The 14,483-nt window shown below is 38.2% G+C and overlaps 1 protein-coding gene across 1 annotated transcript in view; it reads right to left on the bottom strand.

The window, feature by feature from the left end:
* Ranbp9 (RAN binding protein 9) overlaps positions 1-14,483 on the bottom strand; it is an 82,599-nt gene that overhangs the window by 38,813 nt on the left and 29,303 nt on the right. Inside the window, exon 3 of the mRNA XM_041632619.1 lies at positions 1,166-1,218. Within this exon, the coding sequence (XP_041488553.1) occupies positions 1,166-1,218 (53 nt within the window). The remainder of the gene's footprint in view (positions 1-1,165; positions 1,219-14,483) is intronic.

Raw genomic sequence — 14,483 nt, 5'->3', positions numbered from 1 at the left:
TTTTAAGATTGTGCCAGAATAGCACAACACATAATATAAACCTCCAAATGTACACCTACATTCTCAAGAACTATGTTATAAAGAAATTTCAGCATTAAGATGTTGTCTAAAGCATTAAGGAAAATAAACTCACCACCCAGAACACTAAAAAGAAGTACTGAAGAGAAAGGATTCCTACCAGGAACATGAACATAAACACAGTCTAAGTGGGAGCATGTATTCCATGAATTACTTATTTAGCTAATATAGCAAAGGAATTTTGCTCTAATATGAATAACACACATAAACTTTAATGTAAAATAGATTATAATTCTTTAAAAAAATATTTATTGATTGATTATGTATACAATATTCTGTCTGTGTGTATGCCTGCAGGCCAGAAGAGGGCACCAGACCTCATTACAGATGGCTGTGAGCCACATGTGGTTGCCAGGAATTGAACTCAGGACCTTTAGAAGAGAAGGCAATGCTCTCAACCACTGAGCCATCTGTCCAGCCCTAGATTATAATTTTCATTTACCACAAATTTCTCAAGGCTGTGATCCATATGTAAAAGTCATGTAATCTTTGATCTCTTTACACACATTCTTACAATTAAGACCCTCTTAACTTTTAGCAGAAACACACAGGGAAAGCACATCAAGTTACATAAGAATATAATTAGATGGCAGCAGTACTAGCTTGATTTGTTCGTGTCTCAGTGTATTTCCTGTAGTTTTGTATAGGTCAGTTTGTATTTTACATTAAAAAAATTTCCTGACTTTTAACATCAGGAGACAGAATCAATTCCTTCTGTCTGCACACTCCTAAACTTACTTCTGTCATTTATCTATACTCTTAACAGGTCACACAACGCACTTTAAAGATTAAAGGTCAGGATGTGACTGGTGACAACAGAACCAGTCAAATTAAAATGTTTCAAGTGGTTGATACAAGTATATAAAGTTAAAAAGGACAAAACAATAACAAAAAAACAAAGCATAGGTATTATGCTATGTATGTTCTACAAAAGAACATGAAATTTAAATACATTTAAACTCCACTCAACTTCCACTTAGAATCCATAAGTGATTAATTAAAAAAAACTTCAGTATGGTTTAAAAATTTTAACCAGAAATGTCAGTCCTAAGACTCTAACAATACTGTAATTCACTTGCAAGTGTACCTGGTAGTCTATTCATGTTCACACCTTGAGCAGAAAGACCAATTCCCATGTAGCTGTTGGAGAGCAAAGGAAAGGCAGGTTATTACAGTCGGATATACACAAATCACTAAGCACTCTAAAACATAGTCAGAACCAAGCCCAAACTGAAGCTCCTAAGTAAGGTAGTCACGGAAATGTTAATACAGTGTATTCCATAGCAATAAAGAGCACTATTAACCAGCAAAAAAACCTAGATCCCCAACAAACTACATTAATCACTCATAAGCACATTAAAAATATTAGTAAGGGCTGGAGAGATGGCTCAGTAGGTGAGATGACACCCACAGCCAAGCCTGATAACCTGAGTTCAGACTTCAGGATCCACACAGTGATAGCCTTTCAGAAATTGTCCTCTGACGTCCATATACACAAAGTGCCAATACTACATTCTAAGTGCCAATAAGAAGAAATCTGAGAGATCAAATAACTTCATAATATTCCTTAGGGCTTTGGAAAAACAAGAACAAGAGAAACCTACCATCAGTAAGTGGAAAGAAGATCAGAGCCGAAACTGATGAATTAGAAACTAATGATAATACACATCACTAATGCCAAGTTACTTCTTTGGAAAGATTAAGATTTGTTAACCCTTGGCCAAGCTAACCAAAAGAAAAAAAGGCCCAGTTTTAAAAATGAGAAATGAAAGGAAGCCTTTACAACATATTCCGATGTAATTCAAAAGGTAACAATGACAAACCTTAAAAATATTATACAGTCTACTAAATTGGAAAATCTAAAAGAAAATGAATAATTTCTTCTAAACATGTATGACCTACCAAAATAAAACCAAAAGATGAATATGTCAAACAGATCTATAAGAAGTAGTGAGACAGAAACAGCAATTAAAAAACAAAACAAACAAAATTCCCAGTTAGTGAGATGTCTCACCAGGTAAAGGTGCTGGGACCCCCATAAAGGAACAAAAAGCTAACTCCCCATAACTATTCTGACCATCACACACCACCATTATAAATAAATGTCACAACTGCTTAGCTTAAAAAAAAAGTTAACTAATCAAAGTCTAAATCCAAATAGACCGACAGCTGAATTCTACATAAAATTCAAAAACAAATGTTTCCCAAACTCTTACATAAGATAGGGACAGAACAGTATCAATTTATTATACTGCCAGTAAAAATTTTGACACCAGTAACAGATAAAGGCATTAAAAATCAAAACTATAGGCCAATGTAGTGATATTTCATTTGTAGTTTAATAAATAAAACTTGCCGGAAGTTCAGAGTGAAACAGCCACACTGATCATCTTTACAAACCAGGCAGTGGTGACACACACCTTTAATCCCAGCCCTAGAGAGAAATATAAAATGGGAGGAGACAGCTCTGACACACAGTCTCTTTCTGAGATTCCTGGATGCTCGATGGCCATTTCAGATTGAGGTAGAGGTAAGAGCCAGTAGCTGGCTGTTTTGCTTTCCCGACCTTCAGGCTGAACCCCAATTTCTGTCTCTGGGTTTTTATTAATCGTGCTACAGGCCAATCTCTCTGATAGACATACGTGGTGGTTTGAAGAATGACCCCAATAGGCTTGAATGCTTAGTCACCAAGGAGTGAAACTCTTTCAAAGGATTAGAAGGATTCGAAAGTAAGGCCTTGTTGGCAGAAGTTTGTCAGTGGGGGTGGGTTTTGAGATTTCAAAAGTCTACGCCAGGTCCAGTCTACTCTGCTGACCTGCTTGCGGATCAGGATGTAAAACTCTTAGCTACTTCTCCAGCACCATATGTGCAACCATAGTCCTTGCCATGATGATAACTGACCAACTTATGAAACTAAGCAAAGGCTTTCTAAAGGGTTGCCTTTGTCTTGGTGTCTTCACAGTAACAGAACAGTAACTAATAAACAAAGATACAAAAAAAGGGGGGGTGGAGGAAGAAGAGGGGAAGGAAAGGGGAAAAAAACACTCAGGAAAATATTTACAAACTGAATTTGAGAAAGTACCAAGGAGATTATCATGATCAAGTTGGCTTAATTCCAGAGACACAGGGATGGCTAGTTATAATAAACATTACAAATTATATAAATGGACAAGGACAGAAATCCACATGGTCATCCCAAAAAAGGGAGAAAAGGCTTCTGAAGGTACTGTTTCATGATAAACTTGAAGAAACTGAGAGTATAAAGAATTTAACACAACACAATAAATACTATGTATAATAAACCTATAGACAACATTATACTAAATGGTGTAAAAAACTCAAAAAGAATTTCCACTAAAACCAAGAGTTAAGACAAAGCTATCTTCTCCTCAACTCACTCTTATTCAATATGGTCTTAGCAAGAGAGTAAGACAAAAATTAAACAAAATGAACACAAATAGGGAAGAAGTGAATCTATCCTTATTTGCAAAGTATAATTTATATATGAATATGAAAGAAAGACCCTAAAGACTCCACTAGAAGACTTAGTACTGATACTCTAAAAAGTGTATCAAGATACAAAATTAACATACAAAACCAAGTAGCCTTCCTATATCAAGAAAGCTATCAGGGAAATAATCCTATTCATAGCCAAGGTGAATACATACACACATACATATATACCTTGGAAAAAAAAACAACTAACCAATGATGGGGGATGCCGCTCTGTGTGCTGTGAATACGTTTTATTACCACGAGTTAATAAGGAAGCTGCTTTGACCTTTGACAGGACAGAATATAGCTAGGTAGGAAATACAAAGAAAAATACAGGGAAAAAGAAGGCAGAGTCTGGGAGACACTAGCAGTTGCCAAAGAAGCAAGATGTGAGGTAACACGAGGCCACGTGGTGATATACAGATGATTAGAAATGGGTTAATTTATATGTAAAGCTAGTTAGTAAGAAGCCTAAGCCATCAGCCAAACAGTTTGTAATTAATATCAGCCTCAGAGTGGCTATTGGGGGAACTGGCAGGCAAGAGAGAAACCTCCAGTTACAAACCAAAGTAAAGTGTTCTACATTAGTTTCATTTATGCATTTATTTTTATGTATCTTTGTGTATGTAGGTAGATGTTAAAAGACAACATGTAGGAGTTGGTTCTCTCCTTCTGCCATGTGGATCTTTGGTCATGAACTCAGGTATTCAGAATTGTCAGCAAGCACCCTGACTTGATGTGTCATTTCATCAACCCAGGAAACTTTAAAACATTCAACCCTGGGGGACTGGAGAGATGATGGCTCAGTAGTTAAGAGCACTGACTGCTCTTCCAGATGTCCTGAGTTCAATTCCCAGCAACCACATGGTGGTTCAAACCATTTGTAATGAGAGCTGATGCCCTCTTCTGGCCTGTAGGTATACGTGTAGGCAGAACATTGTATACATACTAAATAAATAAATAAAATCTTTTAAAAAACAAAAACCATTTAAAACTGAAGACAGGAGAAGACAGAATGACCTTCCATACTCATGGATTGAAATAATTCTGTAAAATGACTCTCCTAACCAAAAGTAACCTAGAGATTCAATGTAAACGCCATCAAAATTCCAATGCCACTCTTCATAAAAACTGAAACATCCATCTTAATCAAAAATTTAAAAGAATTTCACACAGGGGCTGGAGATGGCTAACCAGTTAAGAGTATTTGGAGGATCCAGGTTCAATTCCCAGCACCCATTAAGGCAGTTCACAACTGTCTATAACTCCAGCTCTAGGGAACCCTATACCCTCTTTTGGCCTCCATGGGCACCAGAAAAGCATGCGGTACAGGCAAAATGCTGACAAAACATTAAAAAAAAAATCTCACTCAGCGTGACGCTTATTTTCAACTCGATTGGATCCTAACTGTGGATGCAATTTCACCAGCCACCTCAAACTCCTACTGCCATGGCTTCACTAGGCGAGGGCTATAACCCTCAATTGTGAACCAAAACAAATTATCCCTTCCTTAAGTTGCTTTTGCCAGGTATTTTGTCCTAGCAAAGTGTAAGGTAATTAAGACAGACCTTCAAAGCAATCCTGAGCAAAAATAATGCTGAATGTTATCACTATACATAATTTTAAATTGCATTACAGAGCCTTAGTAAAGCAGGGGCATGGCACTAACAAAACAACAACACATCGACCAATGCAATAGATGGGAGATCCGGATACAATTCATGGAGCTACAGCCACCGATTTTTGTTTTTTGTCTGTCTTTTTACAAAGATGCCAAAAAATACCCAAGGCAAAAAAGACAGCCTCTTTAACAAATGGCATTTGATAAAATTGAATGTCTACATGAAGAAGAGTGAAACTAAATATTTGTTCTCACCACATACAAAATTCAACCTCAACTATATCAAATATATAAAACGTTATATATTATAACGTAAGACTTGAAACTCTGAACTGCTTGAGGAGAAAGTAAATAAAACATTTCAAGATACTGGCTTAGGCAAGGCCTTGCTGAATAGGCCTTGCTCCAGTCACTCAGGAACTAATACCAGCAAAGACAAATGGAACCTCTAGAAATTTAAAAAAAAAAAAAAAAAAGTTTCCATACAGCAAAGAAAACAATTAATCAAGCAATCTACATAATGAATCACTGCCAGCTATAATCCAACAGATTATTAAATGGAATTATATAAAGACTAAAACACAATAATACAAGCAACCAATCAAAACTGTGCTATGTAACTAAACACAGTTCTCAAAAGAAATACAAAAGGCCAATAAAAACAAAGTGTTCAAAAATTCTTAGCCATGAGGAAAATGCAAATCAAAAGTACTCTTCAGAGTCTATGGTTACTGAAGGCAAATAATGGTGTCATCCTCTCTATTTTTCAAGACAGGGTCTCTCACAGAACTTAGAGTAGGCCATTTTACTAGACAGAGAGGCTGGATAGTGAAACCCCCAGGATCCACCTTTACTAAAACCCTACCACAGGGATGACAGACAAAAGCCACCAGGGATTTCAATGCAGGCCTTCAAGTTTGTAGATATGAACTTTCCCCACTGAGCTACCTCAGTCTGGGAAATATTTTCTTCAGTGATACATACAGCATGCTAACTGCTATGCTGATAACTGATAATAGGAGTGAGCAGTATCACTCTGGGCAGGAGGTCCTGGGCTAAGTCAATTCTAGATGACTCTAGGCTTTATCAAGCTGATAATAAAGACTTTCTAGGACAATACACAATTTTCAAAATCTTATAAACACCAACAGAAGCTGGGAAGGTTTAAATCAGAAATAAATAAAATATAACTGCAAGTGTAAAAACTAGAAAACAGTAAACTGAATCCAACTGTCAAATGTCTATGTTGACTATAATTGTATCAAGATTTTAAATGTCATTTGATAATGTTCAGTCATCATTCCTCACAAAACATTCAGTAAAGTAATAAAAGGAAATTACTTAATATAGTATTCTTTTTCCCCGAACTCCAATATAACCCCCACACAAAACAATAACTGTGAACAACAGCGAAGCCATTGTCCACTACAAACAAGAACAAGGAGCTGCTTGTGTTAAACATTGTTTTGGAGATCCTATAAAACTTAATGTAAAACAAAAAAATAACCAGTAAAACATTAAAAGGCAATGTATCCATTTGTAACTGGTATAATTATATACATACAGAACCACAGAAACTATTCAAAGCATTTAAAATTAGCTAGGTAGTTTTGAAGGATAACTGGATATTAAGGAAACCAATTGTAATTGACGTCCAGCAATAGCCAGCTGAGAACAGGAGCAGTGTATTAGTCACAAAAACTATACAATATTAATAAAAGTTTTAGAGTAATGCTCAAAAACAATGTTGTAAATCTCTAGGCATATGTATCTAAATAACTTGACAACAGATGTTTTTATAAAATAGCGTTTCTCAACCTTCCAATGCTGTGACCCTTTAATACAATTCATGTTGTAGTGACCTCCAACAAAATTATTTTTGTTGCGACTTCATAAAGTGTAATTTTGCGACTATTAGGATTCATAACATAAATACCTGTGTTTTCTGATGGTCTTAGGTGATCTCTGTGGAAGTTTCACATACAAACAGTATACATTTCAAGGCACATTCCAATCCAATTCTTAATCCAGAAGAAAATGATTTTAAAGTTTACATATACAAATACAGAATTCCAAGAAAAGACAAAGCTTAGGTAAACAGCGGGCCATTCCCTGCTAATAACTTTCAGTTGATGACAATTCCGAGGAATATTACTAGTAAGAGCTACTGTGAGTGAGGCAAAGGTGACAGAACAGGAAGAAGCATTTGCAGGCTGGCTGAGGACTGGTAAGAAGGCCCACACACCCTGTGCCATTTGAAGGGAGCAGCCCCAACCTAGCTCCCAGAAGAATACAAGTTGTGACTGTGTGTGCTCATTCCCAGGTGCCTACAAGTCTCTTGTAGAAGAACAACAGGAACATCCTGATTTTCTCTTCACAAATACTATGACCTAAACTAACTTTAGGAAGAAAGGGTTTATTTTACATTACACTTCAGGTAATTACTCCATCACAAAGGAAAGCTGGGGCAGGAACTAAAGCAGAAGCCATGGAGGAATACTGCTTACTGACTTGGCTCTCCCATGGCTTGCTCAATCTGCTGTCTTATATACCCCAAGACCACCCACTCAGGGTTGGTATCATCTCCAGTGGGAGTTGGCTAGGTAGGTCCCTTCACAGCAGCATCAATTAGTTAATAATAACAATTAATAAAATGCCCAACAGACTTACTTGCCTATGAGACAACTGATAGAGGCAATTCCTCAGTCAAGGCTCCCTCTAGTTCCTAAACAACTAATCAGCACAAGCCGCATTCGCCAAGCCTGCTGCTTAATTACAGACTGGACCACACCCCTCTCATACTAAGGAAGTTAAGAAAACAGGATACCACCTGTTCCCTGAGGTTAGAAGACATCACAGTCTGGGTAGAAGGCAAGGGAGAAGGAGGAAAATTCTGGACAATGATCTAGACCAGTTCTTAACGGTGACGAATCAGCAACACTCCTCCCACATCGCACACGTAAGACCTAGAAACTCTAAAAGGAACTCTAGACCAACTAGGCCTAGTAGGCCTCCAACTAGGGGGTTCTGACCCCTTTGGGGGTTGAATTACTCTTTCACAGGGGTTGCATATCAGATGCTTACATTATGATTCATAACTAACAAATTATAAAGTAGCAACAAAATAATTTTATGGTTGGGGGCCACTACAACCTGAACTAGATTAAAGTATTAACTGTATTGAATTGCATTAGGAAGGTTGAAAACCTCCCTTCTTTAGACTCAGGTCCAAGGAGTTGGAATGAGTACAAACAATAATAAAATAAAATAAAAATAAAAAATAAAAATGCTAATCTGCACAGAAAATAGGTGAAAAAGATAAATATTAAGCTTCCTAATGAAAATGAGGCCACAAAATTCTAAGATATAAAACAAAATTAACAATACCATGATTTTATTATGGATGATGCAACTCAATGAATAGCAGCATTTACTTGTTGGTCATTAGAGTGGGGGTGAGAGGTCACACATGTATAAGTCAGAGGAAAACTTCACACTACTGGTTCTCTCCTCCCACTTAAGTAGGCTCAGGAGAGCCAATTCAAGCTGCCAATCTTTGCATAAATGCTTTTTACCCACTGACCTATAACCCATCTCATGAACCTGGCAGCATCTTATTTTTGTTAGTAAATAGGGATTTTTATAAGGAAAGAGAATCCATAATCACTAGAAGACGAAAAAAAAAGAAACAGTGGAACACCCTCTTTGCCGAGATCATTTATCTAGTAGTTTGCCAGAGTTAAAAAGAGTATTGTTGAAATGAAAATGTACACCATTTAAGAAGGCTAAACATTAATTTACATTTAGAAAATCAATAGAAGATGCAATGCAAAAAGCTACTAGGGAGGAGAGGCACTAACCAACAAGTGATATTTGTTACTGGACATCCACTCTCAACAACTAATGACAAAAACCATGGTGGGTACAGGTCTACTAACTGCCAACCTCAAACTTGAATGCCCAAGGAAAGCAGTAAGACTGAGAAGAAAAGGAGACAGTATCAAAGCATGTAAAAACCAATCATTTACCAAAAATAGACTTTATCAAAGAATGTTTTAAGGATGTATTTCAGCAGAAACAAATGAATGCATGGGCCAAAGCAATCATCGGCAAAGAAAAAAAAATCACTAAAATGATCATCAGAAACTAAATGTTATTGAGATTTTCTAAATCTATATTTTGCACAATTTCCCAGCTATAACTAACAAAGACTTGACAAAAAGAAAAGAAAAATAAACAGGAAAATACGACTGGCACATACAAAAATCAAACCAGCTGTTAACATGCTCAGGATGAAAAAGGAGAAAAAACAGCTTGTTTTAAAGGAAAAATAGGAAGTCTCGGGAAGAAGAAAAAGAACAAGAAGAACTGGGAGCGTCTGATTGTTTCTGTCTGTGTTTCTCCTTTGTTGAAAGGTACTTTCCAATGGGATGGTATGAGTGAGGCCTTTGAGTAGTGATTAGATCACAGAAGCTCTCCCTTTAGGAATAGGGTTAGTGCCTGTAAAACCCGTGTCCCAGGGAGAGGAGCGCCATGACCAGAAGAGGACACAGCACTATCTATGAAAAACTCTCACCAGAGACCAAACTTGCTGATGCCCAGATCTCTGACTTCTCAGTCTCCATAATTTTAAGTAATAAATGTTGTTTACAAAATAAATTACCCAGTGTAAGGTAGTTTATTATAGCAGCCTAAACAACAGACTAAAATAAACCAAATCCTGGAGCCAAAAATAACTTGACTATTTCCTGATATGATTAATAGCAAGATAGAAGATGGCAATGTACGTAAAATGGGGGGGGGGGGAGGTGGAGCCTAGAGATGGGAGGATGTGCTTGGAACAGTACTAAAACATCTAACGTACATGTAAACCAGAGCACCAGAAAGAAAAGAAATGGAGCAGAAAAGAATAATTCACAACAATTTTCCAAACTTGGAAAGACAAAAAATTGTAGATTCAAAGAAAATATTTCTTTAAATAAGTTAAATACAAAGAGAGCCATAAGGTAGGGGGAAAAAAACCACAGTTGTTCTCACTGCAAATACCCACTGGCATGAACACTATTTTGTGCTATTAGTCATCAAGAAAAGGCAAATTCTAACTGCAGTGCGATACCATTACACAAGACCCAAACAGTTACTATTTATAGCAGACAAAACCATAACAAAGGACCATGAAATTTCACTAGGAAAAACACAGACATATTCCTACCAGGTCACATGTGTCAAGCTAGCAAAGCCAACCACTGTAGCTATTATATAGTCATGACCGTTATAAGGGGTTAAATTTATCTTGAAAAACATTAAAAAAAAGAAGATGAGCCGGGCGGTGGTGGCGCACGCCTTTAATCCCAGCACTCGGGAGGCAGAGGCAGGCGGATCTCTGTGAGTTCGAGGCCAGCCTGGTCTACAAGAGCTAGTTCCAGGACAGGCTCCAAAGCCACAGAGAAACCCTGTCTTGAAAAACCAAAAAAAAAAAAAAATTAAAAAAAAAATAAAAAGAAGATGAATAAAAGAAAGAACAAGGAAATGGGATGTGAGATAAAGCAATTACCATCACTTCTATACCATGACATGTGTTCTTAAAAAATATATACTATATGAAATTGCAGAATAAGAACTAAAGGGCTGGGACTGAAAAGATACCTCAGTGCAGAGGAACCTGTTCAATGTCCAACACCCATAGCTTACAACTGATCTGTAACTCCAGTTCCAGAGGAACCAACACCTTCTTCTGGCCACTGCAAGTAAGTACTGCATGAACATGGTACACAAACATAGATATAGGTAAAAACATCCATACATATAAAAAACAAACAAAAACAATTTTTAAAAAGATCTTATAGGAAAAAATGAGATATGGCATGCAAAACCTTTGCCATACATTAAAAAAAAACCATGATTTTCCATGTGTTAAAATTATAAAATACTCTGGGCAGTGGTGGCACACGCTTTTAATCCCAGCACTCAGGAGGCAGAGGCAGGCAGATCTCTGTGAGTTCAAGGCCAGTCTGGTCTATTGAGTGAATTCCAGGACAGGCCCCAAAGCTACAGAGACACCCGTCTTGTAAAACACAAAACAAAACAAAATTATAAACTACAATAAATTAGACACTTTATCTTGGAAACAGTTTGATATTTAGGTGAGAAGCAAGTGTCACAGGGTATGGTGGTATGGATGAAAATGGCCCCCTTAGGCTCACTAAAGGTGTGGCTTTGTTGAAGGAACTGTGTCACTGGGGGTAGGCTTTGAGGTTTCAGGTGCTCAGGCCTGGCCCAGAGTCTCTCTTTGCTGCTTGCCTATCCAGATGTAGAATTCTTAGTTCCTTCTTTAGAACGACATCTGTCGGTGTACTGCCAAGTCCCACCATGCCAATAAGGGACTAATCCTTTATAAGAATCGCCATGGTCAAGGTGTCTCTTCACAGCAATAGAAACTCTAAGACACAGGGCTACAGCTTAAAAGTTTCTGTGCAGCCATGGGAGGAAAGTTACGGGGCAGAGGGAAGTTTGCAAACACAGTATAGCTGGGTTTGCCTCGTAACACACAGATAACCAAACAGTTGATAAATGTTCAGGGTGCTGTGTAGTAGAAAAGGCAAGAAACTCAATGGTAGTAAAATTTGTTTATATAGACGAGCAAGAAATTTACTGTCCTGGCACTACATGTTTATGAAAAGTAACAGTCAACGATTTCTTCAGATCAATATTTCAAGACAGAAAATTTCAAATTATTAATTCTTAAGTATTTTTAATTAAGTTATAGTTGTGCCCAACACTGCATACCAGAAATTAGCAGACTTAAAGATATATGCCTATTATCTCAGCATCTGTTCTATATTCCCCCTTCCATTTACCTATTTTTTTCTTTCTTTCTTTCCTTTGTTTATTTTCTTTGTTTTTGTTTGTTTGTTTTTTGAGACAGGGTTTCTCTGTGTAACAGTACTAGCTGGCCTAGAACTAGCGGCTGGCCTCAAACTCAGAGATCCACCTGCCTCTGCCTCCCAAGTGCTGGGATTAAGGTATGCACCTGGCAACCTTTTTCTTTTTAATTTTTTGACTACTACTTAAATTTTAAATCTTATAAATTTAAAAATCTATCTTTTGTATATTAATTCAAGTTAGTGTTTTTATCACATTCTGACAATGTAAGACCTAACTTTGAAGAGCCTATTCACTTTATGTTTTGCTATTTTCATCATGTCTTATGTCTTCATGTTATTACTTCCACACAACTGTTATTATTGTTTTAAGTAATTACTGTAATTTAACCTAAAGGGAGTAAGAGTAGACTTTAACCAAACTATGGATGCCAGCTTCCAGTGGGAGAATGTACTCAAACTGCTGGAAGAAAAAGAATGCAAACCAATAATTCTGTATTCAGCTAAACTGTTCTTTTAAAAAGGAGAAATTAAAAAGTTTTCAAACAAAAACTGTGAGAACTTGTTGTTAGCATTATATACTACAAGAAATAATAATGGGTGGGCAAGGTAGTTCAGTAGGGAAAGATACTTGCCCACCAAGACTGACCCCTGAGTTCAATCTCTGGAATCAACACGTTGAAGGAAGGAACCCACTCCCATGTGCTGTGGCACCTGTGCTCACACACACATAAACACAAATACACATACAAATAAAAATATAAAAAAATCTTAAAGAAATATATAGAAAATTTGTCTTCTATCTGATTTAAACATAGAGAAGTGACTATAAAATTCTGTGGCCTTACCTGTAGCCCACAGGTGCTGACTGGGCCCAAGCCAAAGCCAGGATCATGCTGCTGTTGGGGCCATACATATCTGACTGCCCTGCACTGCCACCCTAGGCCATGGTGACATCTGGGCCTGGCATGCTGCCAAGGACCATTCTGGATCCATGGTCCTATCAGAGCTGGGATCTGTGTTGATGTCCATGGCCCGTGTTGCCATCAAAGGCCACAAGAATGCCTGGCTTCTGGGCCACTACCTCTGGCCATGTTGGGGTCCGAGGGATGTGCTGCTGCCAGAACCAGCCGACCTGAGTGGTCTGCACTATCACCCTTGGCCACAGCGTTGGTTAGGTCCAAGGTGCTGCCAAGGGCCATATCTGGGTAACTCCAGCTAGCACTGAAGGCAATGCAGATGCCTGGGGTTTGGGCCAACACCTGAGGCCATGTTGGGGCCCGAGGGTCATGCTGTGGTCAGGGCCATATAGATCAGGGTGGCCTGAGCTGCCACTTGGAGCCATACTGATATACAAGGCTGGAGTGGTGGTAGAGGGCCATGTCTGGGTCTGTGGCCTTATCACTGCTGGGGTCTGTGTTGAGGTCCGTGGCTCCTATTTTCAAAGGGCATGTGACTGTCTAGTGTCTAGGCCGACACCAGGGACCATGATGCTGCTGCTGGCCATGTCTGGGTCTGTGGTCCTGCCACAGCTGGGGTCTGTGTCCATGTCTGTTGCCTATGTTACCACAGGGGCCCATGTAAACCATGTATGCAGGTGTGAGGGTAGTGCAGAGCTCCCTATGCTCCTCATAGACCCTGGGTTATCTGGGGGGTTATCTGCTTCCCCCATGGGCATGGGAGACCTGACTCTGCTCCTTGTCTGAGGGGAGTGGTCTCTCAGACCAACTCAGATACCACCCAGACACATATTCAGGGCTTTGAGCTGGCACTCCCTAACATCTATCCCATCTACATGACCTGCTGAAGCTTGAGAAGGGACTGGTCCTGCCACAGAATCTCCATGAGTCAAGGTAACAGCAGGATACCTGAGAGGAGTTTCAATGAATGAGGGTCCAGTTTTGATAATGTACCAGAAGCCAAGAGGCCTTGGACCTGACCAGCAGCACATTATAATATGAACATTTCCAAGTAAACTGGACAAAAGGGTGAACTGCATGATACACAGCAGCTCCCAATGTCACTAAGATGAATGAAGAGGCGACAGAGAGGTGAGAAAGGCAGAGGAATAAAGTGGTTTGTTTGGTTTTTTTGTTTTTAATGTTCTTAATTGTATGTTTATTTTTAATTTTTATTATTTCTTTTTTAATTTTCATGGGGGGGGACACTACAAGGGTGAAGGACAGATATGGAGGGACTGAAAGATGACTGGAATTGGGGTACATGATGTGAAATTCCCAAGAATAAATTTAAAAAAAAAAGGTCAATTAAAAAAAAGAAAAAATTCTGAGGGATTATATATATATATATGTGTGTGTGTGTGTGTGTGTGTGTGTATGTTTAAATATGTATAAAAATATAATAATACAAAACAGGGAGAATATAGGATAAATATAGCTAAACTGGTA

The sequence above is a fragment of the Microtus oregoni genome, unplaced genomic scaffold (assembly GCF_018167655.1).
Source record: "Microtus oregoni isolate MIOR12 unplaced genomic scaffold, Mior012 000042F_ref0000377, whole genome shotgun sequence".
NCBI lineage: Eukaryota > Metazoa > Chordata > Mammalia > Rodentia > Cricetidae > Microtus > Microtus oregoni.
Note: the sequence above shows the minus strand (reverse complement) of the source record. Positions and strands in the feature narration are given on the sequence as shown.